This window comes from Vicugna pacos, chromosome 16 (assembly GCF_048564905.1).
Source record: "Vicugna pacos chromosome 16, VicPac4, whole genome shotgun sequence".
Classification (NCBI taxonomy): domain Eukaryota; kingdom Metazoa; phylum Chordata; class Mammalia; order Artiodactyla; family Camelidae; genus Vicugna; species Vicugna pacos.
The window spans coordinates 62,871,559-62,898,366 of NC_133002.1; the positions used below are offsets into that span (position 1 = coordinate 62,871,559).

The 26,808-nt window shown below is 54.5% G+C and overlaps 1 protein-coding gene across 1 annotated transcript in view; it reads left to right on the top strand.

Annotated features, from left to right (window-relative positions):
* FOXK2 (forkhead box K2) overlaps window positions 1-14,562 on the top strand; it is a 49,854-nt gene extending 35,292 nt beyond the window's left edge. Inside the window, exons 5-9 of the mRNA XM_072939940.1 lie at window positions 2,314-2,507; window positions 3,313-3,488; window positions 4,405-4,701; window positions 4,858-5,067; window positions 12,799-14,562. Of these exons, the coding sequence (XP_072796041.1) occupies window positions 2,314-2,507; window positions 3,313-3,488; window positions 4,405-4,701; window positions 4,858-5,067; window positions 12,799-12,995 (1,074 nt within the window). The 3' untranslated portion in view covers window positions 12,996-14,562. The remainder of the gene's footprint in view (window positions 1-2,313; window positions 2,508-3,312; window positions 3,489-4,404; window positions 4,702-4,857; window positions 5,068-12,798) is intronic.
* Window positions 14,563-26,808: the final 12,246 nt, after the last annotated feature.

Below are 26,808 nucleotides of genomic sequence, written 5' to 3' on the forward strand. Positions count from 1 at the left end.
ACTTCCGTGCCCAGCTACCTGGCAGGTCCCTAACGCATTGTACGGTACATCCTAGCGGGACCCACTGTGTTTAATCTGTAACAGTGCACTTGTGCTTCGAAGAAAATGTAACACAAGAAGCAGATGGTCGTCTGTCCATGTCTGGGGACTGCAGGTGGGACATAGCCCCCAGGTGCGGGCAGGTGAGGGCTCGGTGCTGGTGGGGCGGCTCACTGTGTGAGGGCTTCTGATGACTTGAAATGCCGGTGGGCTGGGCTGTAAGAGGGGTGAGTGTTTCTGCAGAGCCTGGCACTGCCCTTGCGGTCACGCGCCCTGTGCTTCCTGACACCCGTGTGGGGCTGAGCCTGTGCCTCATGAGGTTTCTTCTTAAAGACTAGTGGGGGCTACAGGGCAGCCTCTTCCCGCCTCAGTCTCCCAGGGAGTGAGTCAGGTCAGGAAGGGTCTTTTTCTTCACTTTTAGTTTTAAATAATAACCCACCTTCTCTAAGTACCTCCTAATACTTCCTGAATTGCTGGAATCTGCATCGGTGTGGTTTTAATGCGTGTAGCTTGGTTTGATCAAGTTACAAAGGCCTCCAATTACCTTAGAAACACAGTTACTTTGTGTTTCTGTTCCTTGTCTCCTGTTATGTCCTGTTTTCTAGAGTCATGCTGGCTGGAGGGTCATGGTGACCATTTATGAGGCTGTGAGGGTGGAGAGGAAGGTCGTCTCTCTTGTCAAGGCCCAGCCTGGGTTCTTTCCCACTTTCAGAACAGAAGCTCCAGCTCCCCGATCTTCGAACTTACTGGACAGCCTGTTGGGGGTGTGAGGGGTAATGGAGCAGGGTAGAAATCCTGGCGCCCCATCCCCTGCAGTAGCACTCACCTCCACGCTTCCTCCTGACGGCACGCACTGGGGCCACTGTGCCTCGGTCAGCGCAGCCCGGTGTCTGGGTCGTCCAGCGCCGGGGCTTGGCAGTCACTCCTGAGCTCCTTCCTGCTGGGCGCCGGCTTCACACCTGTCACACAGAGTGTCCTTCAGTGTCTTCGTCTGGGCGTGCTTTTCTCAGCCCGCGGTCCTGGAATCCGCCTTCTGCTCCACACTCAGAAGGTCTGAGTGCGGCTGGAGGAGGATGGCCTTCTCTGTCTTGATGGGGCAGCAGTAGGAGCCAGTCTTCTTTGGAGGAGTGGGTAGAGAGCTGTTGGCTGGTTTTCAGCTGAACTCTGATAAAACATTATAGCAAGTATCTGTGGTTATTAAAATATCCCCACTCTCGTATGACACGTTATAAACAGTCTCACAAGTCACAGACACGGCCCAGCCAGCATGAGGAGGTGCTGCCAGTGGAGGGACTGATGTCCAGAGGGCAGTCCCTTGGGTTGGCTGTATAGTGGTATTGGCGTGTTTTGATTTCTGAGCCACCTCTGGCCAGTCAGAATTTTAGGTCATGGCTAGCAGTTCTGTCAGAAAGTTAATCGAGGGATTTAGAAATGACTTTTGGATAGCCCCAAATTTTAGTTTGAGTTGAAACTTTTAACAGTTTCATTTATTACTTTTAAACTTGAACATTAATGTAAGTGCACAGAATGATCTGAACGCATGGCTTTCATCCAGCTTTTCCTGACATTTCCAAGGCCTCAGGATTTGGGAGCTCTGCTCAGATCAGAGCTTTCTGTGGTGGAAGAATGGACTTAGGAATTGAGAGAGATTTCTTTTCTGTGCCTCACACTGTTACTCTGAGGATCAGAGAAGTAAAGCGCGTGGGAGTTCTTTCACTGCAGGGGTGTCAGTGGTGCTTCTCACTCTGGCTGATCCTTCTCCTCTGCTGGTTTGCCAGATACCTTCTGCTGGGTTAATTCATTCTAACGGCTATGACAGATTCTCTAAGCTAACTTTGTGCTTCAAAAAGTATCTTAAAGGAATGCTGATCTTGGCTGATCTTGGCTCTGTTCGGCTCCAGACAGGGAGAGGTCAGCAGGAAAGATCAGGTGACCAGTGATAGTCGTTGTCTTCCTACCTGGAAGAAAGGTGGAAGTTGATGTTTCCCCTGTTGGAATAGCCCCTGCCCCCCCCCATTCCCCAGTTCCCCTCCCTACTCAGGTGCCCACTCTGCCACGCTGTCACCCTGCCGGCATCCTGGTGTCCTCTCCTCTGCAGAAGCCCCCGGGCTGAGTGGTCCCAGCCGCGGTCCCGCCTGTAGCCCCCCACACTTCAGGGAGGGCCGCCTCCTTCCAGTGCAGAGCTGCGGCTTGGCAGGGCACGAGAATTGGGGTGCGTTTTTATTTCTCAGCAAAGAAGTATATGAATTCTACGTATTTTTTTATGTTTCATAGAATTCAATTCGCCACAATCTCTCTCTGAATCGTTATTTCATCAAAGTACCACGTTCCCAGGAAGAACCAGGCAAAGGCTCATTCTGGAGGATAGACCCCGCCTCTGAAAGCAAATTAATAGAGCAGGCTTTTAGGAAAAGACGGCCTAGGGGCGTGCCCTGCTTTAGAACCCCTCTGGGACCTCTCTCGTCTAGGTAAGGACAAGACAAGCACACAGACCCCACTTAATGCTCAGTGAGTTTACCTTTGATGTATTGGTAGATTTTCCTTTTGAAAATGAAGAAATCACCAAATGCATTTTGATTAAAGGTTGGGATGGGATTTGAAAAAACTGTTGGATGCTACCCATGTATTTTTGTTTCTAGTGGTCTGAAACAATTCTGATGTAAAGTTTTACTTAAATCCATTCCCATGTAACAACTGTTGCTTTGTTGAATGCACATTGTCAGTATGACGAGTTGGCAATGTAACAGTGCCACGCTGATGGACAGTGTTTTTGCCTTTTCCTTGGGATGTGAAAAGCTCTTTAAAGCTACCTCTTAGCTGCTTTAAGTCAAGATTGGTGTATGCAATGTTAATTGCCTGATTTAAAAATTACATATTTTTAGCTTCATTAATAGATACTGTTTTTAAACAAACAAAAAATGAAATGACTCTGACATGAGTTTTAAGCCCCAGCCGGCGCACATACTGCCGGCCCGGCTGCCTGACTGTGGGAGGGAGCTGGGTGGAGGGCAGCCGGTCCAGCCCAAGGCTGCACAGCCTGTGCGGAGCTGGAGCAGCAGAGCCTGGGCACAGTGGCTGTGTCATAGTCCAGCCAGTCTCACTGAGTGTCTGTCTCAGGTATCAGGTGTTCACAGAGAAAGTCAGACTTATAGATGTGTAGTTGGTTGGCAGAAGACAGATGACATCCCTTTTTGCAAAATGCACTTTTTAAATGAGGCAGCTTTATGAGGGCTTTAACTGTAAAACTCCGCTGTCATCTTTTTGGTAACACAGAAGTGCTCCAGCCTCTCCCAACCATGCTGGAGTGCTGTCTGCTCACTCCAGTGGCGCCCAGACCCCCGAGAGCCTGTCGAGGGAGGGTTCGCCGGCCCCCCTGGAGCCCGAGCCAGGTGCCGCCCAGCCCAAACTCGCTGTCATCCAGGAGGCACGGTTCGCCCAGAGCGCTCCAGGTGAGATGTGCAGGGGCAGGTGGCGGGGGAGTCAGGCAGGTGAGCAGGCTCGTCCAAGACAGAGGGGAGGCCCTGGTTCCTTCCTGCCTCATGCCTGGTGCTTTCTGCAGGTGCTTTCTCGAGTGTTCTTTCGTAGGCTCTGAGAAGCTAGTAGCACTGGGGAAAGATCTGTGAACGTTCTTTTCTGTGACTCTAGTGCAGGTACCTGAAAAATTTAGAGTTAACCTATTTTGTCAGTTATCTGCTTCATCATTCAAAAATGTGAAAAGATTCCCCTCAAAAGAAATAACATAATTAGACAAACTAGACATTGATTGGCAGCAAAAAATGTCTCTGTAACAAGTAAGTGAGCATTTTTCAGTGTGCTTACAAAGCCACCATGTAGGATAAAAATATGTGCCCTGGGGAACGAAAAAAAAGAAGTGTGGAAATGTGTCCGAGTCATTCCACTGTGGTTCCGGGCTGGCTGGCAGAACGTGCGTTTTGATGTATTGGATTTGCTGGTTGTGCTGGTGATGCTCCCGCCCGCACCCAGGTTGGGGCCTTTCCCGTCACTCTGAGCCCAGGCCAGACGCCCAAAGCAGAAAGAGCAGAGGCTCGCTGCTGATGGTGGCCCTGGCTCTGTCCCCGAGCTGTCCACGCAGCGAAAGCCGGAGGCATTGACCTTGGCCAGCACAGCGCCTCCTTCAGGCCTGGGTGGGCGGCTCCTCTCTACTGGGGAGAGGTGGTGAGACACCTCAGCAGGGCGGGGGTCATAGCGTTAGACTCGAGCATCCCCATGAAATACCCGAGTGACTCTGGCACCACCGGGTGAAAAGGGCCCCGTCCTGTTTCCCGACATCAGTCTGCCTGTTGCCGGTGGGGCTGGGTTGGCTGGCTCGGGTGACGAGCCTCACTCCCGCCCCATCCTCGGCAGGCTCGCCTCTGTCCGGTCAGCCTGTCCTAATCGCCGTGCAGCGACCACTGCCGCCCACGGTCAAGCCCGTCACCTACGCTGTTGCCGCCCCCGCGACCACCACCCCCCCCCAGCAGCCCGTCGTGCAGACGGTTCATGTCGTCCACCAGATCCCGGCGGTGTCCGTCACCAGCGTGGCTGCGCTGGCCCCCGCGAGCACCCACAGCGTTGCCGGGCAGGCCGTGGTCGCTCAGGCGGCCGTGCTGGCCCCGCCCAAGGCAGAGCCGCAGGAGAACGGAGACCACAGAGAAGTGAAAGGTGAGCGACTGCTGAGAAGCCGGCTGCCCCGGCCGCCCGCTCGCCCTCCCAGCCACGGCCCTGACCTCGTGCTGGCGCAGCTCCGCGGGCCCCTGTGCGCTTCCCTGTGACGCCAGTTGGTGTCATTTCTTCTCTTTCCCTTTTGTTTTAATTCAGTGAAAGTGGAACCTATTCCTGCAGTTAGCCACGCCACCCTCGGTGCCGCCGGCCGGCTCATCCAGACGTCCCCGGCCGCCCCTGTGCAGACGGTCACTATAGTGCAGCAGGCACCTCTAGGTCAGCACCAGCTTCCAGTAAAAACTGTCACGCAGAATGGGACTCATGTGGTGCCAGTCCCCGCCGCCGTCCACGGGCAGGTGAACAGCGGTAAGCAGTGCCCTCTCTCTGCTCTCCTTTTATGAAGAGCATTTGGGTTCTGAGTATTAAGTTTTAATTTTTGTGTGAAGAAGTGTTTGCATTTCCAGACTGTAGGAAAGTGCATGATCCTTCGGAGACCGGAAAGTGGGGGTGGGACCGGGCCCTGGGACTCCGGTTGGAGGAACCATCTGAAGAGATGCGTCTGCACACCTCGAGGGGCCACTGCTCCCACCTTCTGTGGACCTCTGGGTGGCCTGGAAGCAGCCTGAGGGGTGGCGACAGACCCGAACTTCTGAAATGTCCTGGGGGCTGTCACAGCTGCCCTTCCCGCTGGCAGTGCCCTCCCCGGGGGGCGGCTGGGTGTGCTTGAGCCTGTGGCAGTGGAAGCAGGGGCTGCCGCTCTCCCGTGCTCTTGGCTCTGAAAGCCTGGCGCTCTGACGCAGATGAGACTGAGGGAGCTTGGCTTTTAACCCAGAGCCCAGAGACCCGCGTTCCGCTTGGTCCCAGGGAGCCGTGTGAAGGGCAGGAGTCCAGCTGGCTGTAAGTCGCCGGGAGTTTGGGGTCTTTGGGGTTGGTGTTCAGACGCGTGCACTGTGGGCCCACATTGGGAGTGCCTGACGTCCAGGCGTGTGGGCTGTCACGCTGCCGCGCTGTCCTGATCCAGGGACCCACAGGACCTCACGTGGTGGAATCAGAAGCTGCTGGCCCAAGCTGACTTTCTTGGAGAGAGGGTTCGGAACAGGGGGCTTAATTATGTTGACCTCTGATGCCTACCTGAGCTTACACGGGGTGGAGACTGTGGGGCCGCATGTGATCGCGGTTCTCACCCTGCCCACCCAAGTATCGTGGAAGGAAGGATTTGGAACGTTTTCTAGGGAAGGCTAACCATTGAGAAGTTTTTGTTTTTAAATCACAGGTAACACACGGCAACCTGTGGATAAGTTGAGAAATTTACAATCAGTTGCCTGTTTAAAGTGCTTTCTTCCTCAAGCCCCGTGTCTCCAAAGTAACTAAAAACCGTTTGGGTCTCATTCTTCTTTCTGTGAGTAACTTGGTCGTCACGGGCGGGCTTGACGTGTCAGTACGCCAGTCCCTGGCTGAGGACGTTTCCGTCACGTTTGTTCCTTCGTCAGGTGATGGGCAGTTGGGCTGTTTCCACCTTCTGGCTGCTGGGAACGACGACCGTTCGTGTACAGGCGTGTTTTAGTCCTTGCTGTCATTTCTCTTGGGCACGTACCTGGGAGTGGAATTGCTGAGTCATGTGGCAATTCCGTGTTTGTTTAGCGACCACCGAACTGTTTTCCACAGTGGCTACGTTTTCCGTTCTATCCTCAGTGACAGTGTGAGGGTCCTGATTGGTCCACATCCTCTCCAACACTTGAAGAAGCGTCTACATTCTTCGACCATTTTCTTAATTGGTTTATTTGTCTTTCTGTTGTTTAGTTGTAGGAGCTCTTTATATATTTTGGATACTAGGTCCTGATCAAATACAGGTTTTCCCTGCCATCCAAAAGTAAGGGGTTCCTGTGAAACCTGAGGACACGTCTTGCTAATGGATGCAGAGCCGAGGCAGAGCACAGGCGTGCTTCACAGCTGCAGTGGCTGGAGGCTGCGCTGCTGCACGTGGTCCCCGGCAGCAGCATGGTGGTGTCCCTCTCTGCTGGGGCGCCGCTGCCTCTCGCCCAGCTCCCTGCACAGCATTTCCCCTGTTTCCTTAGAAGTGAAAACCCCATCTGGATGTCTTTCCATCAGTGGAAACAGGTACTAACGCGGGTCTTCCGTAAAAGCAAAGTGGCACAGAGGGACTTGGGAAAAGCCGGGGAGCCTGTGTGTGGTCTCAGGTGCTTGCTTCCACTCGGTGGGTCGTCTCTTCACTTTCTTGACGGTGTCTTTTTTGACTGCTACTGAAGTAAGTCGACTTACAGTGTTGGGTCCATTTCTGGTGTGCCGCATAGTGATTCATTTACGTATGCATTCCCTTCCATGTTCTTTTTCATGGTAGGCCATTGTGAGGTACTGAGAGTAATCCTCTGTACATGCCATAGGACCTTCTTCTTTTAATTAAAGAAAATTTTATTGAGGTACAGCTAGTTCACAGTGTCTCAATTTCTGGTGTACAGCATGTTTCAGCCATACATACACATAAATATACTTGTTTTCATGTTCTTTTTTATTATAGGTTACTGCGTGAGATTGAACATAGCTCCCTGTGCTGTACAGAAGAACTTGTTTATCTATTTTATATACTTTGTTGTTTCTTGATAGTGTCTCTGATGCACAGAAGTTTTTAATTCTGATGAAGTCCAACTTATTTTCCCGTTGTTTCTGGGTGCTTCTGGTGCATATCTAAGAGTCCAAAGCCAAATCCGAGGTCGTGAAGACTTACACTTACCCTGTGCCTTCTAGGAGTTTTACAGTTGAGTCATGTCTAGGTCTTCGATCCATTTGGAGTTAATTTATTTGCACGTGGTGTGAGGTGAGGGCCCGGCCTCTTCCTTCTGCTCATGGAAGTGCAGCTGCCCCAGCACCACCTGTGGGAGGCGGTGCTCTCCCACCAAGTGGCCTTGGCGCCCTTGTTAAAATCAGTTGACCTCCGGTGTGTGGGTTTATGTCTCAGTTCTAGTTCATTGATCTTTGTGTCTGTCCTTGTGCCAAAGCCACGCTGCTGTGACTGCTGTAGCTTTGCAGGGAGGTCTGAAATCGGGAGGTGTGCGTTGTTCTTTTTCAGGCGTGTTCTGGCTACTCGGGACACCTTACAGCTCCAGGGGAAGTTTTAGATCAGAAGTGAGGTTCTGGTAGGGGCGGTATGACTGTGCAGGTGGTTTGGGGTGGTCCTGCCGTCCCGACGGTGTTAAGTCCTCTGGTCCTTGAGTGCGGAATGTCTTTCTGTTTGTTTGGGCCTTTGATTTCTTTCAACAGTGTTTTATGGTTTTCAGTATGTGAGTCTTGCAGTGTTTAAGCCGTGGTTAAATTTCTTTCTGCTCTGTGTCTTTTGAATGGTTTTCTAAATGGTATTTTCATAGTTTCCTTCTAGATTACTCGTCGCTGCTGTGTAAGGCTGCCGTTGACTGTATGTTGATCTTACACCCTGCAGCTTTGCTGAGTTCATTTGTTGATTGTATGAGCTCTCCACCCTGGGGGCTTTCTTAGTGGCCTTGTTAGGATGTTCTTCCTGTAAAGGTCCCGTCATTTCCCAGCAGAGGGAGCGTCGCGTCCATTCCCGTTCGGACGCCTTCTGTTCCCCTTGCTGCCCAGTTGCCCTGCTGGCACTTGCAGTGCAGCGTTGACCAGCAGCGGCCGAGGCCAGCGTCCTTGACTTGATCCTGACCTTGAGGGGGAGCGGCTTCGGGTGTGGGTTGTCGCTCGGTTACCGCGTGGAGAGAGCTCCCTTCCGTCCCTGACTTGCCGAGTGCCGAGTTCCGTCGCGTGCCTTTTCCGTGTTGAGATGATCCCTCTGTTCCGTTAAGCTTGTGTGTTGAACCCCCCTTTCCCACGTGGTGCTGGCGTGTGATCGCTTAACTTGTGTTGAGCGCGGTTTGCTGGCATTCTGTTGGAGATGGTTGTCAGGCTCCGTCGGGACTGGCCTGTGGTTTTCTCGTAGTGCCTTTGGCGGCTTCCGCGTCAGTGTAGCGCCTGAACTTGGGAGTGAGCCCAGGCCATCGCGCGGTGGGACGTCTTCCTGGCAGTGTGTGGGGCTGCTCACAGAAGACCCCGTGGTCTGGCCACTGCTTAGCCTCTCCTCCCCACAGGTGCCTCCCCACCAGACCGAGCTGATGGACAGGTGGGTGCGGGCGCCGGGGGCCAGGCCGAGGGCTGAGCGTCCCCGAGTGGGAGCCCGGTGTCTTCCGCTCTGCAGGGGCCTTCCCAGGCGGCCTCATGAGGCTTCGCCCCACAGTCTTGGGGGAGGAAGCCTGTCCCCCCAGGCACGTGCCCAGCTCACGCTTAGCACAGAGGGCCCTGAGCTTGGGTCTGGCCGCCGCAGGCACGGGGAGGGGAGGGCACAGGTCCCGCTGTGGGGCGGGCTCCGGTTCCGACCTCTGTCACCAGTCCCCATGCAGGGCTCACTAGCGCCGTGATGGTTGGTCGTGTTCTTTCTTAAACTGCTTCCCGGCGTTGTCCAGGGCTTGGAGCTTAGCTGGCCTTGCAACTGCTCCTTGCGGCCTGGAGCCGCCCTCTGCACGTCTCCTGCTGAGACTTCTCCTCCCACTCTTCAGACTTCCTCACGGCCCTGGTCCTCTCCTTTCCTTTCTGTCACCCTTCTTAGGGGTTTTCAGGTCACTGTGAGCATGGCCCAGGACCCACGCTGCACCCCTTCCTCTAGACAGCAGGCCCTGCCCACAGCTGCCCGCCCCATCTTGCGTTCACATCGTTTCTCAGGCTTTGACCTTACATTAACTCCATCCTGCTCTGGGTCTATGACAGCTCTGTCCTCCTGAAATAGCATTTATTCGAGCCAGAGGTTTGCGGCTCCCAAACTAGGCCAGGGCTCTGCGTCTCTGCCGTGTCCTCCACGGTGGGGATGTGTCTGCCCAGCTGGATGAAGCCAGGCAGCAGGCATGCTGCCCCCGTGTCACACAGGCCCTTGTGCAGGAAAGGGACACAGCAGCCACTCTGGCGAGTCAGTGTGGAGGTGAATGAGAGGCCCCGCATTGTCCAGGGTCCAGCTGCCGGTCCCTTTGTTCCCAGATGGCGAGGCTGCGTACAGAGCCAGTGCTCAGCATCCTCTCTAGGTCAGGGGCCCCGTTCCCTTCAAGGCTGGAGGCTAACAGCTCTTAGGGTGTCCAACCTCGGTGTTTGGGTAGCTGTTAGCCTCCAGGGTCCCCGCTGCCCGACAGGTGGGGTCTCTCTCTGTCCCTGTGTCACTGAAGGGGCTTCAGTGAGCACAAAGCTGTCGGGCCAGGCCCAGCAGGTGTCGTGGATGGGGTCGAGGCTGCCCTTGTGTGGTCACCCAGTGGCCAGGACCTGACAGGTCGCTTCTGCACGTAGCTGGCCCAGCCAGGACCCAGGCGGGTGTTGTCTCATGAGTGTGCAGCCGGCAGTGATGGGTGGGGGGCTGGGGGCGTGAGGGGAGCCATGACTTGGATGCTCTTCTGAGTCAGTGCAACAGAGAGGGCGGTCCATCTGCAGCACTGCTCTGTGGCTCTGCCTGGTGGGCCCTCTGCACCCTCCTGGAGGCACCAGAGGGCTGGGCCTGGTCTGTGCGGCCCTGCTGTCCAGTTCCCAGTTTGCATCTTAATTAGCCTAGCGTCTTTTCCTGCCATTTCTTCCACGTTACCAGGACAGCTGTGTGCAAGCCTGATGGCTCCCTGACCCGCCTCCTTCCCTCCATCCCCTTAGCCACCCCGCTGGCTCCCCTCCCATGGGGAGTCGTCCCTGGGTCCTGTGGCCACTGGGAACCAACCACCAAGAGGCCAGCGTCCCCGTATCCAGGCCTGCGGCGGGGGTCGGGGGGGCGGCAGCAGGAGCAGGGGCGGTCTTGCCCAGGCTGTTCTTTACTTGTCTCCCAGAGATGCCGGCAGTCCTGTTTGCTTTGGGCTGGGTTTTCCTCAACATCCCTGTGCGCCTTGTCTGCCCAGGAATAATGCCCTCTGGCTGCTGCAGAGCGGGCTTCCCACCAGGGCACCCTTCCAGACCTGAGGCATGGCTGGCCTCGGAGGAGCTGCCCCAGGAACCCGGCACTGCTCAGCCAGGTCAGGTGACGGGAGGCGCCAGCAGACAGTGGGGTCTTGTCGCTGTGCAGAGTCCGGTCTGCCCAGCAGCCGGCTCCCGGGGGCTCCCTCCTGGTCTCCAGCTGTCGGGGTGCGGGGAGTCAAGACCCACGGGACTCACCGGTTCCTGAGTGTAGGACCTGCTGATCCCCCTCAGAGGTCGGGAGGTGGGGCAGCCGGGATGCAGGCCGGTGCCAGCAGGTGGCTGTCGGGCGGTGCCGGCCGCTTTGAGTGGACAGTCAGTGATGGTGTGTTGTCATCCCAGTGGTCGTTCCCCACGGTGGTCAGACGGGCTTGGGGAACGCCTGAGGGGAGCGGCGCGTCACCCGCTGGTGGGGTGATTAACTTCAGAGACTTGTCTGATGGCCTCCGGAGGCGGCTGCAGCATCTCCGCTCCCGCCGGTGCGTGGGGTGCCCAGTCTTCCTTCAGCTGGCCCGGTGTTTTTAATTGACTTGAGCTTGTATTTTCCTAGTGATTACTGGTGTTGGGCACCCTCGTTTTTGCTTACTTCACATCGTAATACATGCTGTGGTGCAAGGCCTGTTCACATCTTTTGCCCACTTTAAAAATTGAGTTGTTTTCCTTTTCAACTGCGTGGTAGGAGTTTGATGCACTCTGGACACAAGTCCTCTGTCAGATGTGTATTTTGCAGGTATTTCTCCTGGTCTGTGGCTTGCCTTTTTGTTTTCAAGTCTCCTGAAGAACAGAATGTTTACACTTTTATAAAACCCAGTTTGTCAATTTTTTTTCCTTTAATTTCTGTTCCTACCCCCCACCCCACCCCACCCCACCCCAATATAAGTGAAAGGTCATTGTCAAGCGCAAGGTCACTAAGATTTTTTTCCTTTGTTTTGTTTTAATTGTTTTACAGTTGTAGCTCCTACGTTTAGGTCTGTGGCCCGTTTTGAGTTAATTTTGTATAAAGTCAAAGTTGTTTCAACACTGTCTGTTGAAAAGACTTTCCTTTCTCCGCTGAATTGCCTTGGTACTTTCATCAAAAATCACTTGCCCTGCAGGTGTGTGGTCTGTGCCCAGGTGCTCCTTTCTGTTGGGTCCATCTGCGTGCCTGTCCAAGGGCCGATGCCTCATCATGGTTACTGGGGCTTTGTAAGAAGTCTTGAAGTCGGGATGCGTCAGGCCTCCGACTTGGCACTTTATAAAAAGTTGTGTTGGTCACTGTAGGCCCCTTGCGTTTCCACGTGGGTTTTTTCCAGCTTCACTGAGGTGTAATTAACCTGCGTGAGTTTTAGATTCCTGCACAAGCCTGCTGGGACCATGATCAGAGGGGGCTGTTGGAGGTGAGAGTGGAGGTGCTGGCAGTCAGGGCTCCCCTTCTCTGACCACAGCCTGTGCCCTGGGGCTTCCTGTCTGCTGCCCGTCACGTGCCCTCCTTCGTGTCTCCGTTCAGCTCCAGGCTTCTTTTCTTAGGAGGAAATGCTGTAATCTCTCAGCCCACTAAAGCAGTATACTAAAATTAAAATACATGGGGTCATGGGTTTGGTGGAAGTTCTTACGCAGCAGAGCAGACCTGAGCGTCCCCTCTGGGAGTCCGCATGCTCGGGAGATGGGGGTTGGCGTCCAGGCTTTTCGGGGCACGCCAGGCTTCCTGTGGGTGAGACCCCCAAGTGGGCCGCCCGCCGCCAGGGTGCCCGCCCCGTCAGTGCTCGCACGGCAGGTGGGAGGGCAGGGGTCTCGCCGGACAGGGTGCCGTCGGCTCCAGGCTCCTTCCAGCCCAGGCCTACATCCCAGTGCCTTGGAGGAAGTGGCACTTCTAAGTGTGGGGCTGCTTTCTTGGTTCGTCTGCTGGGCTCAGCTAGGGGTGCAGAGCATAAGGCAGGTGGGGTCCTCCAGGTCAGAGATGGAGACGAGCCAAGCTCAGGCAGAGGGAGGGGCGAGCCTCCTCCCATCCCCCGGGCTTGGCGCCCACGTGGTTGGATGCGGGAAGGAGGCGGCTGTGGATGGGACCCTTGCTGGTCTGTGGTTCACAGGCGCTTGGGCTCTAACCGCCCCCCCCCCCCCGTCTCTCCACAGCGGCGGCGAGCCCCCTGCACATGCTGGCGACCCACGCCTCAGCCTCGGCCTCCCTGCCCACCAAGCGCCAGAACGGCGACCCGGCGGAGCAGCCAGAGCTGAAGCGGGTCAAGACGGAGGACGGCGAAAGCATCGTCATCGCCCTGAGCGTGGACCCGCCGCCAGCAGCCGCACGCGAGAAGGGCGTCCAGAACTAGCGCCGGGCGCCCTCCTCCTCGTCAACTCTGGTGCCAAAAGGAGACACTGCCTCTCACCGACGCTCGGAGCGCCTTCTCTCGGTGGGCGGAGGGCCCTGCGGTTGGACTTCACCTCAGCACTGAAAACACAAAACCCAGGTGGCCTTAAAACTCCTTAATTTAAAGACAAGTCACACCTGAACAAACCACATCGAAGCCAGGCCCTGGCGGCGTCTCCCCGCCCCGCGCTTAGCTCTCAACTCTGAGACTCGTGGTCCTTCTCATGAGGACGTGCCCGGTGCAAGCGGACCTGCTGGGCTGGGCCGGAGCCGCCCTGCCACCCGCAGACCAGACAGTATTTTGTTGTCCACATGTGGAATTCGAGTACTTTGAGGTGCACTTTCATTCTTTACAAAATAACGGGGTCTTTGACATTTCAGATCACTCCACTTCTACTCTGGAAATTCGGAATCACACGGGACCTTTTGTGTGGATTTCACTTGGGGAAGAAACAACAGTTTCGTTTGTTTTTATTTGTTTCCAGCCTATGGAATGACTGACTTTTGTCTGTCCCGTTAAAGTCAGAGGGAGCTACTTGATGACGTCTGCAGATCTTCCCGGTTAGAGCAGTTGCCTGATGAATTTAATGCACCTCCATTTCCGTGTGTGGGACGGACAGACGCAGACAGACGCCCGCTGGCCACGTGTGACCCAATGGCTGCACTTACCCGTCTCTTTCTTGCTCCTTTTTGTTGTTTGTTTCTTTGTGTTGACGTGTCCCTGGCATAATTTTCCACTCTAAGTAAAACAAGTCTCCTGCGCATTGTGTATGTTTAAAACCGCAGAACTATTCCTCCTTCATCGGAAACAAGATTCGATCTTTTATCACACATCCTTTTCAAACCTGTCACAGATCTCTCTGAGGCACGCTGGCCGTGGCAGCTGCCGTCACCAGCTCTGCACGGCGTCCAGCTGTGCGTTAACATGAGGGTCTCGGAGGCTGGTGCCCTTCGGGAAAGCGTGGGAAACATCTGGTCCCTCTCTGATGTGTAATAGGAAACCCCACCAACCTTCCAGAACTGAGTCCAGTACCAAGGCTGCCGTCTCTTCTACGAAAAACAAGAGCGAGAGGAAGGGAAACCGAGGTGAGAGGGGAGGTAGGAGCCCTGCGGCCTCAGCCCCGCTCCTCCGGGAGGAAGCACTCGCCTGTCCCGGGGCCCGGGCTGAGCAGCCGTGCAGACAGAGGGCTTCGGCCCTATTGTGAATTTTTAAATGTCATCATCATAACATTATTTATTTAAATGTAGTTATTTTGGTATTTAATTTTTTTTAAGAGAGGAAAAAACCCTGTATTTTCCTGGTGGAATGAAACAGCTCAGAATGATATATTTAGGCGATTTTAAAACATTTATGATTTACCCGAAGACCAAATATGATAAATCTGTTCTAAGTGTTGTGTGTCAATCCACGGTATGGCACTGTCACAGTGTTACTGCAGATAATGCATATTAAAATTATGAAATTACTGCACATTAGCTGGATTTATAACTCAGCCATTTAAAAAATAAAGACGAAACCATCACGTGAATGAGACCGCGTGTGTGACGGTAGCGAACGCTAACTCGCGGCCTAGGGCGCGGGCGGCAGTCCCACCTCCCAGGCACTTGACAGGCACCTTGGAACTTGTGTTTTTGTTTGTTTACTCAGAAGGCTTGTAGTTTGCAGAATAGTTGGGATTGCGCTGTGTCCTGTGTGGGGGTTGGGTCACTGCTGAGTGTCCCGGCCCTGCAGCTGCCGCCCACGGGCTCAGGTTGGTGACTGGACCACCTTGGGGAGAGGGCCCAGCGACACTGAGCCGACACCTCCTGGGCCCTCCCGGAGACACTCCCCACCATGGCCCAGTCTGTCAGCTGGTTATTCCTGAGCCAAAGATACAGGCTTCATGGGGCGGGAGAGACGGCTGCAGGGTTTTAGGTGAGAAAGGGACCCAGTTCCCAAACTGAAGGAGAGCGGACAGCACCTGCCGTAAGGAGCTGGAGCCTCTGCCCGGGCCGGGGGCCTCGCTCTCCCGTCTGCAGAAGGAGAACTTGAGGACTGTCAGGGAGAGGGCAGGACAGACAGATGAGCAAACCACCGTATCCTGGCTCCGAATTCCCAAGAGCCCGCGACTCCGGGCGCCGCCCAGCCTGCCCTGGTGCTACAGCCGTCTTGCCGCACCGCGCTCCCTCCCAGCCGCCCAGCGGCGGTTCCTAAATGTCTTGTTTCAAAGTCTCTGCTCTGACCTTTGCCAAACTTCTGAGCTCCCCGAGGGACTAGAAACTTCATCTCAGCTGCTCTGCCCGGAACGAGACAAAAATACAAAAGGGAAACTCACGTGTGGTCTGAGCGAGGTGGCGCATTCCAGGGAGCATCCGCACGCCAGGGACTGAGCTTCCTCCCGCGTCTGGAGCCTCCACGTGGACGGCTGAGCTCCGCACACGCGCCACCCCGACGCCGTCCTCCCGGAACAGCAGGGTAGGCGGAGGTCATGGTCCGAAGCGGGCGGTGTCAGGACTCGGGACTCCTGTGCTGTGTGAGACAAGGAGACAAGTGACAATCTTCACGTCCTAACCTCCACTATTCTGGAGAGTGTAGTGGTGATTGTGTGCAAAGATTTGGAATTTTAAAAGTACCAAGGTCCTGAAATTCAATAAAATATTTTTATCAATTTTAACTGCATCGAGTATCATTGTCGCTGTGGTGAGCTCACGCTGGCACCGCCTTTCTGCTCTTAGACGTGGTGCTCCTTTCTGAGCATCGAGGCCTAGCGTGCTGGTGCGAGTATTCGAAGGCGCTGCTGTGGTGACGGCCGTGCAGGCTCGGAGGCTCGGCCACGAGAAGGGGCCCGAGCGCTTGCACGTGGAAAAGGCCCTGGGCCTCAGGCAGGGATGACAGCGTCTGCTGGCTTCTGTCCACCACGTTGGAGTTTTAAAGCTGCTGCTACCATTTCTTCTGCAGATTTGCCCCTCGGCCTGAGAAAGCTCATTGCAACAACTCGAGATCGTCCTCCGTGAGAGAAGGACCTTCTCTAAGGGGGCACGTGGCTGGTGAAGTTGCCACACTGTTAACACGTTGATCGTCCAGTGGCCAGGACCACTGGTGTCCTGGAGGGGCCCCGGATGTGGTGACACGGGCCCCCAGGAGCCGAGTGCAGCTGACTGTGTGCCAGGGGCGCTCCCAGGGAGAGCCCCCGCCCTGGCTAGGGGACAGTCCATGTGCGTGAAAGAAGCCCCCACGGCTGAGAGACGCTCCCATCAGAGGGATGCCTTCACACCTGGTCTTCAGGTGTGCTGCCCTTTCTACATCACCCGGTGCCTAAAATGCGCTAGGTCTTAACCCAGTCTCGCTCGGGAAGAGCGACTGGTGATTCATTCGTGTTGCCTTCTTGAGGTTAAACCGAGTCAAACAGGATGGCCTCCCTTTATCCAGGAAAAAGGCTGGTTGCAGGGAAGAGGACTTCAGATACACGAACCAGTGCAGTGACTCTGGTAACAGGTTTTCACGCAGCAGGAGCACCTCAGCGGGAGCGCCACGCTGAGGGCCACGCCGTCTGGTGGGAAGACACTGGGCTCGGGAGCCTGTGTGCAGTCACGGACTGTAAGCTGCGGCCTAAGTAGGGAGGGGAGACGCCCCCGAGTTTGCGGTGATGCCGACTGTGGCCCGCAGGCCCGAGCTCATCGTCCTGTGGAGTCCTGGTCCAGGACGGGCCCCGCTCCGCCTCCGTGTTCATGGCCGCAGCAAGGGGAGGTGCAGCATGGCTCTCAGCTGACCTCTGCTGAGAGGACCAGGCCTGTAGGCATAGAATCTCTGGGGTTAGAAACGTCCTTCTGAGGTCCCGGTGCTGTAAGCACACTCTCCCCGGGACTTGGCCGCTGACAGAACAAAGAAAGCAGCTGTCTCGGCCCTCGGAGAAGAAAACTAGCAGGGTTTAAACCTGGAAGAACTGAGATGGTGGAGATTTTCCTGAGTGCTTTCTGTCTGGCGTCTCCTGGTGTGGACTCCAGGAGTGCCTGTCGGGGGTGCACAGAGGGACCAGGAGGAAAGGGCCCCGTGGGCACAGTGAGGGGCACTGGGGACTCCGGGAAGAGGAAGGGGAAAAGGGGCGGCTCCAGTCCAGAGGGGGTGGGGGTGGGAGGGAGAGATGTTTTCCTTTGGCCCCAAGGAGTGTGCAGTGTCTCAGGGGGGTTCACACCTGAGCCTGTGGGCCAAGGGCCAGGAAAAGGGGTCCCCGGGGCACAGGAGGTGTGGAGCCAGAGAGGCCAAGAGGTGGGCAGAGCAAGGTCCCCTGATGCCGTGTGACGTCCTGGCTCACCCGGAGCTGCACATGCTGGGAACTGACCTGAGGAAGCAGGGCAAAGGCTTACTTGCTGAACTCCCGTAACGATGGCCCCAGACAGCACTGCCAAGCCCAGGAAACAGCCGACGTAGAACCACAGCCCACAGAAGGCAGGTCAGCACGTCCAGTCTGAACCTAGACAGGTGGTTTGCCTGCTTGAAAAAAATAAATCAGCATCCCCTAGAGGATTTTAATAAGACTCAGGCTCACAACGTGCAGGACACAGTCCAGAATTACGCGGTACAGAGAGCCAGGAGAGTCTGATGGGGAAAGAAAATCACCAGGTGTTGACCTGAGCGTGTTGGAACAATCAGAAAGATGTAGCTGTTTTGGTTTTAATTACTATGACCATTCTCCATGAAGTACGGACCAAAAGTTATAGAGGTTAAAAATAACAAGTGAAAAATTCAGTGGATGAACAGAAGAATGTTTGGAAACAAACCTTAGCCTTAGGGACTGTGGGGCAATATAAAAAGATCTAAGTACTCTGGGTTAACGGATTCCAGCGAAAGGAGAAAGATTGATGTTAAAAAATTTTTTTTTAATAATGCCTGAAAATGTCTCAGGTTTGGGAAAAGATGAATGTAAAGATTCACAAAGCTCAGTGAACCCCAGGTAGGCTGAACTCAAGGAAAAGCCATGTGGAGAAACAGCACCGACTCTGCTGAACCTGAAGTGTTTTGTCTTGAAAGCGGCAAAAGACGGTGACCTGCTGCACAGAGTGACACCAGTGTGAGTGCAGATTTCTCATCAGAAACCGCGGAGGCCATGGGACAAGAAGAGGCGGAAAGGGCTGCAGGTAACTCGATCTAGAATACTGTATCCGCAGAAGACGTCAGGAGTGCGGAGGAAAGAAAGACAGTCTTAGATGAAGGAAAACTGAGACTTCTTAGCCAGGAGAGCTGCTCAGAAGGAAATGCTGAAGGCCGGTCTTCAGGCAAAAGGGAAATAGGAACTCTGGGACTTCAGCGTGAAGGAGGCCCACGGAGCCATGGGCCTCTGAGCAAACGCAGTAAATTAGTTTCTCCTCTTAAATTCTTTAGAATATTCTGAAGCTCCAGTGTAAACTTCTAACATTGTCTTTTAGGGTGTTCAGTGTGTGTAAACGTCACGCACGCTGACAGCCCCGCGGGAGGCAGGACGGCCGGCGGCGGCAAGTGGCGGTGCTGGCACTGTGCGCTGCGACCACCGTGCAACAGCTCATTGCACCGACAGAATAAGCAGCCAAGGGGGATTAGGATGCATTGCTGCACAGACTGTGAAGTAATGCAAAGGAGGCAGGGGACAGGAACCAAAGTGGGCGGGGGGCGAGCAGAAACAGTGGTGCAGGGGGGTCTTACCGATGATTACATTCAGTATAGGTGGTCTGAACACCCCAGTTAAGAGGCTGTCAGGCGGATAACATGGGTGGGGTCAAAGTGAAAGGACAGGAGGCAGGAGACATCGAGCGAACACTCGCAAGAAAGCTGGGGTGGCTCTACTGATGTCAGGGTGGAGCTCCGAATAAGGAAGGTTCCCAGACACGTGGAAGGACAGTGCCCGGTGGGACAGGCTCAGCTTATCGCGACGCCAGGCCCCGTATCCGAGCACCTGACCGCAGGCCCTGGTAAAAGAGGCGGGACTTCACTTTCAGTTTCCACACGTGAGGAGCTGGGACGTCGCCGCTTCGTCCTAATAAGTAAACAGCTCAATAGCCTGAAAGTCAGCGACTCTTCTTGGATCTGTCAGAGGCAGGGACACGGCGAACCACTGCCCCCAAGACAGGGGAGACGGTGGGCGAGGACTTCCCGGGGCAGTTGTGGCTTCCTGGGCAGAGACTCGGGAGCGGACTCCATCCCGGGACCGGCGCGGAACACCAGAAGGAGAAAGGGAGGGACAGAAGAAATACTTGAGACAACAGTGACTGAGAATCTCTCCTGACTAACGTCAGCACCAAACAGCAGGCCCAGGAGCGCAGAGAACACCGACCAGGATAAACGCAAGCAAAACAGCAAGCCTCGGCGTGACGCTTTCAAATGAAGAACGAGAGCAGCGAACAGACGCCAGCAGCGCGGGTAGGTGTCCGTCCAGCCGGCCCAGCAGCCGCTCTCAGCTCCAGTGAAAGGGGATCAAAACGTAGGACCAGCGACAGCTGTCTGCAGGAAGCTGCGCACAAAGACACTGTCAACACAGAGAGGGAAAGACACCAGCTGATGCCGCTACAGCAGGAGTCGTTATTTCACCCTCAGCCGACTTCAAAGCGCGGCAGGTCGCCACTGATACAGAAAGGCATGGCAGCCAGACAGAAGGCCGGCTCCGCGAGGCTCCGGCAGAACCGGAGGAGCCGCAGGCCCACGTTACACCAGACACTCAGCACTGTTCCAGACAGGGGGCCAACGTCAGCCAGCACACAGGAGCCCTGGGCAACCCCAGGCAACAACAGAGCACTCCGCCCACCAGGGCGCACATTCCCTTCAAGTGCACACAGAAGTTCACCAGCACAGACCAAAGCGTGGTCAGGAAAAAAAAGGTTTAAAAAACTAAGATCACGGAATTATGCTGACAGTTAGGGAATTAAACTAGAAATCAGTAACAGATACTTTGTAAATCCTCAAATGTTTGGAAATTAGACACTACATTTTAAAATAATCCATGATTCAAAGAGGAAGACTCAAAGGGAATCAGAAAACAGCTAACAGAATGAACATGAAAACACAACCAGATATGTGAAATGCAGCTGACACGGGATCTGCAGGGAAGTTATAGCACTAGACGCTTACATGAGGAAAGAAGGCCCAGAACTGATTCTCCCTTAAACTAGAAAAGAATGAGATAAACCCATAGCAAATAGGTGAAAACTGAAAAAGAAGTTAACTCAAGCTGGAATGACCGAGGAAACAGGAGGGTGCAGACAACCACTGTCACGGGGAGCCCCAGGGCGACGGGGCCCGGCTCCCACCCCACGCGCACGGGCACGGCTGGGTGCACGAGGCGGGCGGTAGGCAGTTCATCAGGCCATATTCTCACACCTTGAGGAAAGGGGACACTGTGAGCCAGGCCAGGTCACACGGGGGCCACAGGAGGCAGGCTCTGTAGTGTGGGGGGCCGTGCCCACAGGGGGACCAGTCCCATGAGTTGGTGGGAACTGAAACACCTCCCCAGGGACAAACAGGAGCTGGACCTGGTCTGCCTGTTTCAGAGGGAGGTGTGACGGGGACTCGATCGCAGGAGCAGAGTCTGGGGGACTCGTCGTCAGGCCGTCCCAGGCCTTCCCAGCTGGACTGGAAGTCCAGGCAGCACGTGACGTGGAACCTTCACTCCAGGCTCCATACGACACCCGCACCTGCAAAGACGCTGACACAGGAACCCTGTGGGAAATGCTCGTGAATTTGACATTCCGGTGGGACAAAGTCCCTGACGTGCACAAGCCGTCAACATTCACTAAAGAAGGAGTGAACAGACCGAGCAGGCTTGCCAAGAAGTCGGGTTTGTAAGTCAGAGCCTTCCGACCGGACGCTCCTGGGGTCGGTCCCCGCAGACTGGTGACCGAGCCTGTGGGAAGTGTCAGAATTACTTGTCTTGAACTAGGGCACCCAGGACACAACTTCGGGGGAGTGCCCGACAGAGAACTCTGGTGCATTTCTGTGAATTCTGGCATTCCATGTGGCAGCTACCAGCCCCTCATCCAGCCCTGCGGGACGCAGCCATGGGGACCGCATCCCACGCTGCTGGTACGACTTGCTGAGGCCAGGGTGGAAAAGGGACTTTTTCCACCAAGACTCTGAGCTGTGTATATGAAGCTGCCTGGTAGTTTGCAGAGGGCCTGGTTCCCAGTCTGGGTATCATTTCAACACCCACAGCTGAAGTAGCTTCTGTGGCAGCGGGGGTTGGGGGATTGTAGAAGGCAGAGGAGCTTCCTTTTTTTTTTTTTTTTTTTAATGTTAGCTGAACACAAGCTAAAGGGACAGACTTTAGTGACCACATATGACAAGAAATACAGTCTTCGCAAGACGCTTTGGAAGTCACTCAACCTTGGAAGACTACAGCCCTCGTCAGGCAAGAGGAGCAGCCTTCGCAAGGGGGCGTCTCACTTCCAGCGTTGCCATGCTGCGGTATTCAAAATGTCCAGTTGTTGACAAAAATTACAAAATACAGAAAGGCACAGGAAACTATGGGTCATTCATGGAACCACCCTTGACAGAACCCATCCATGAGGAAAGCCTGAGATTGAACGCACTTCACAGGGACTTTGCCTCAAACACGCTCGGAGCTGATGGAAATCATGGAGCAAGAACTGAGAGAAATCAGCACAGTGTATGAGCAACAGGCAAGAAACACAATTTATAAAAGAAACGAAATAGAGATTCTGGAGGTGAAAAATACGGGGGCTGACATGACTGCAGAAGCCTCAGAGAGGCTCGGGGTCAGCCTCTCCCAGGGGGTGCGTGCCAGAGCACGTGCCAGAGGCTCTCCACGCCTTGTCACCGAGTCCAGCTTTCCTGTGCTTCCGATCAGGGTGGGGGGGTCAGTGATACAGTGATCAGAACAGCATGGTACCGGCACAAAACCAGACACATCAGTGGAACAGGACAGAGAGCCCAGAAATAACCCCACACAGTCATGGTCAGTTAATCCACGACAAAGGAGGCACGAACACACAACGGAGAAAAGACAGTCTCTTCAGCAAGTGGTGCTGGGCAAACTGGACCGCTGCCTGCAGAAGGCTGAGGTTAGAACATTCCCTAACACCACGTACAAAAACAAACTCGAAATGGATTAAAGACCCAAATGTAAGACCAGAGACTGTAAAACTCCTAGAGGAAAACACAGGCAGAACAGTCTTGGACATAAATCACAGCGATGTATTTTTTGGATCCGTCTGGTGGAGTAATGGAAACAGAAGCAAAAGTAAGCAAATGGGGTCTAATTAGACTTAGAAGCTTCTGCACAGGGAAGGAAACAATAAACAAAACAAAGGACAGCCTATGGAACGGGAGACAATATTTGCAGATGATGTGGCTGACAAGGGACTAACTTCCAAAATACACAGTCAGCTCAGACAGCTCTTCTATCAAAAGCAAACAACCCAGTCAAACCATGGGCAGAGGACCTCAACAAGCAGTTCTCCAATGAAGACATACAAATGGCCAATAGAAACATTAAAAAATGCTCAATATCACTAATTATCAGAGAAATGCAAATCAAAACTACAATGAGGTATCACTTCACACCAGTCAGAATGGCCATCATTCAAAAGTGCACAAATGACAAATGCTGGAGAGGCTGTGGAGAAAAGGGAACCCTCCTCCACTGCTGGTGGGAGAGCAGTTTGGTGCAGCCACTGTGGAAAACAGTATGGAGATTCCTCAAAAGACTAGGAACAGACTTACCGTATGACCCCGGAATTCCACTCCTGGGCATGTATCCAGAAGGAACTCTAATTTGAAAAGACACATGCACCCCAGTGTTCATAGCAGCAATATTTACAACAGCCAAGACATGGAAGCAGCCTAAGTGTCCATCGACAGATGACTGGATAAAGAAGATGTGGTGTATTTATACAATGGAATACTACTCAGCTATAAAAAAGAATGAACTAACGCCAGTGCAGATCCTTGGAGGAAGCACATCTCACTACCAGGAGACAGGGAGATGGGGGACGTGGGGAGTGATGTCCTAGTCGGTAGGAGGTGATTTTGGGGGATGAAGTTTTGAAACTAGAGGGAGGTGGTAGCTGCCCAACACTGAATACAAGAGATGCCACTGATTGGCACTTTGTAATGGTGGGCTGAATACTGCGAGAATTTCCGCTCAATGAAAATAAAGAAAACCTACGCCCAGTGCGGTGCCAGCAAGTTCTGCCCCATGACTCAGCGGCCTTGGTCCCGACGGTTTATCGAACAGAAAAGAAAACTCACCTTCGCCTGACAGCCTGAGCCTGAACATGCGCAGCCGGCCTCCAGGGCCGACGGCGAGGACTGAGACGCGAAGCGCTGGGGCGGCGGGTGCCTGCGTGTGGGAAGCCAGACCCGGGTTGCCCTCCGCACGGGGGCCAGTCTGACCTGGTGATCCCACCTGGGACAGAGCCAGAGCCACAGCGTGGGCGGGTGTCGCCATGGGTGCAGGGCTTCCGTTGTGGGTGAGGAGAGGGTCTGGGCCAGGTGGACCGCACAGCATTGTGAATGGACTTAACGCATCAACTGTGCTCTTCAAAATGGCTCAAATGGTCAATTTTATGTGCGTTTTATCACAGTTTTTCAAGTTTTACCTGGAAGAAGGTGGAGGTACGAGTACGATTTCCATAATGAGGCTGACACGTCTCCAGATGGGCCGCAGTGCAGCCACCAGGAGTTGCTGCAGGGGTCGAGGGGTCGGGTGCCAGATGGGGGTCACTGGAGGCCTCTGTCTGCCCAGGGTCCCAGTGCCAAGAGCAAGGCCAGCCGCCTGCTCTGGCAAGTGGCTCTGCGGGGACCCTGGACTGGGAACGGACACGGAAGCCGGGCCACCACGGGCCCCTGTGCCTCAGCCCCGTCACATCATGGCTGGGAGCGCCTTGACGCAGAAGTCGGGGAACCCAGGGCCACCTCCCCACACAGCACGGCTCCCTGTGCACCCCCTCCCCTGCCGAGCAGGCACAGACTGGGACGTGGCCGCTGCAGCTTTCCCGGGGCAGCTCCAGGAGACACCTGCACTCTGCTCGGCGCCGTTCTCGGATCCGGTGGTCTTGACCCTTCCCGGGTGCGATGAGGGCCTCTCCCTGAGGCTGAGGCTGGGTGGCTTCGGCCTTCAGCCCTCCTCTGGGGACCATTTTCGGAAAGCTTTGAATAGTGCCCTCCAGTGATCTTCGAAAGACCTTCAGCACGAAACCGCTTTTACATGAAGAGCTTGTGCCTGGAGTAGCAGTGGACGGTCCCTTCCGTGGAGGCAGTAACTTGTTTTTGGCCTCAGTTTTGAGCACAGAAACCTCACACGCTCGTAGCCTAATGGTGGCTCTTATTCTCCACTCACAGGACAAGGCGGCCTTGAATGTAAGGGGCTCGGGGAGCGCCTGCTCGTGGGAACAGTGGTCTTCAGGTCGCATCCAGAGGGCGCCGAGAGGACAAGCTGCTGTCAGCACACAGGCAGCCAGCTGGACCGGGTGGACAGCAGTCCGCCTCTCGAGCAGGTGTCGGAACCCCTAGGAGTCACTGTGACTTTCTGGAGTCACGTGTCTGCTTGAAGGTCACCGAGACATGGTCTTCCATAGTGTCTGGCCAGACCGCGACAGTCACCGCCCGTGCCTGCCCCAGAGGGGCTCTGGGGTAACCCACGCCATCAGCTCACTCCCCCGGAAGACCAACTCAGCATCATAAAGACCTCACTCGAGCTCTGGCTGGAGGCCTGGCTGGAGGCCTGGGCGTCCGGGGGAAACGGCCTCTCCAGGAGGGCTTTGCTCTCAGACGCTGCTGCTGAAAGCGCATTTCACTGGGTGTTTCCTCAGTCCCTTAGGTCTTTTGCTTTTGCTAAAATCCATTTGTGTTTATAATTTGGTGGCAGCTGCATAAACCTAATCATTTTAAAATTAATGCCCAAACCACAAAATTACTAACCTGAAATGCATGATGCCACAGTGTGGCAGGAACATTACGAGACAATCAGCGATGAGTCTCTCTACACACACATCCACAAACACCAGTGAGCTGAATTCAGCAGTAAATGCACAGCCCCTGAGGGACAGGAGAAAGCTAACACACCGCGACCAGGTCGGGGCTCATCTCAGACTGCAGGGCTGGCTGAACGTTCGGAAGTCACAGCGGAGGCACGTGACCCCACCCAGCAGCGGGAAGCCAAGCGTGAGCACCTCGCCTGCCCCTTCATCTCGGCCCCGCCCGCTCACACCCGGGCAGGGCCGGTTCAGCGTGGTTAAACACTTAGCAAAGCAAAAATCTACTTTCTTCAGAGAAACACAACAGAATCCGTAATATCTACAGCGTACCATTGGAACATCCAGGCGGCAACCCCGAAGGACTAGACGCGTTGCCGTGACTCTTACACAGAACAGAGCAAACTCCGGGGGCCCTGCTCCCAGAAGGCCCAGACGGGAGGGTTGCCAGAGACTTCACCTCGCGCGCTGCAAACACGCAGGGGCGGAGAGGGACTCTTCTGTCAACGAGCAGTTCGGAGTTGTCAGTTTTAGAATTGATGGATTCACCCCCAATTTCAGTTACATGGTTCAGGCTTTACCACAGAGTGGGCAGTAACAGGAGAGTTGATGGTAGGGAAAAACTCTCCTCGTCTTAACAACAGGAGAAAACACTACAAAATCCCTGACCAGCTCAGCGACCAGTCAGTGGGTCAGTGGAAGGTGCTACACGTGCCCGAAACCCAGCAGGGAAGAGACAAGAGCAGAAAAACTATTTGAGGAAATAATGGCTGAGATGTTCACAAATTTGGTGAAACCCATGAATCTAGATTCAAGAAGGTCCTTAAGCCCCATATGTGATGAACACAAAGCCAAACACAGACACAAGTCGTTTCCAAACCGTGATTTCATCCACCAGCTCTCGTTCCGGGACAGAACCAGAACGTAAGAGACTTACTGCGCCTGCCCAGGCAGACCAAAGGGCTCCACGTCATTTAAAAACCAGCAGATGCCAAGGATCACGCTTCCCGTGCCACTGGGCGCGTTCCCACACGGCCGCTGACTAAATCCTGAAGCACCCGGTGCCTCAGCACTGAGACTCAATCGTCTTTGCATTTTTGGGATTCCAATAAAATTTTGCTTATTTTTAGCTATTCTAACATTTACTTTAAAGCTCACCTGGAAAACAAGTGCTTCAGATCAGCAGAGCTGTGAAGGCAGAGCACAGCTGTTCCGGGAGCAGTGCTGTCCGTCAGCAGCTAACAGGTGACCCGGCTGACGAGCGCTCCTGCCCACAGTGGCAAGCAAAGCACAACTTCATCCAAACCAGAAGAGGGCTAAGCTGGACGGGATGGCAGGACCGTGGCGTGAACCTGGACAGGCAGCGGGTGCCTGACTGCCCAGTGTGGGGGGACACGGGGCCACTACCTCGTTACGCACCTGGAGGTCACGCCACGTGAACTGTGAAAACAAGACCCGTAAACAGTGCCCCGTGAAAATGCCGCTTTGTTTTAATCACGAGCTGACCAGAAACCATGAAGAACGAGGCTGACGGATCAGACCACCTGAGAACTCAAGGTACAAACACAGCGAAGTAAAAACCCTCAGACTGAAAGAGTGAAAAAAGTGACAAGGGGTGGTTATGTAAGAGATTCTCATGAGCAAAAAAGGCAAAATATACCAACAGAAAAACAGGCAGACTTGAATAAGCGATTTACAGAATACTACAGATGGCCAGCAAACGTATTCTGAAATGTCCAGCGTGACAGAAGTCGGTGATCTCTTTCTTCGTCAGATTAGGAGGACTCTGCACAGAGCTGGTCCCGGTGAGGGTGAGGGTGTGGACACCGACAGGATCC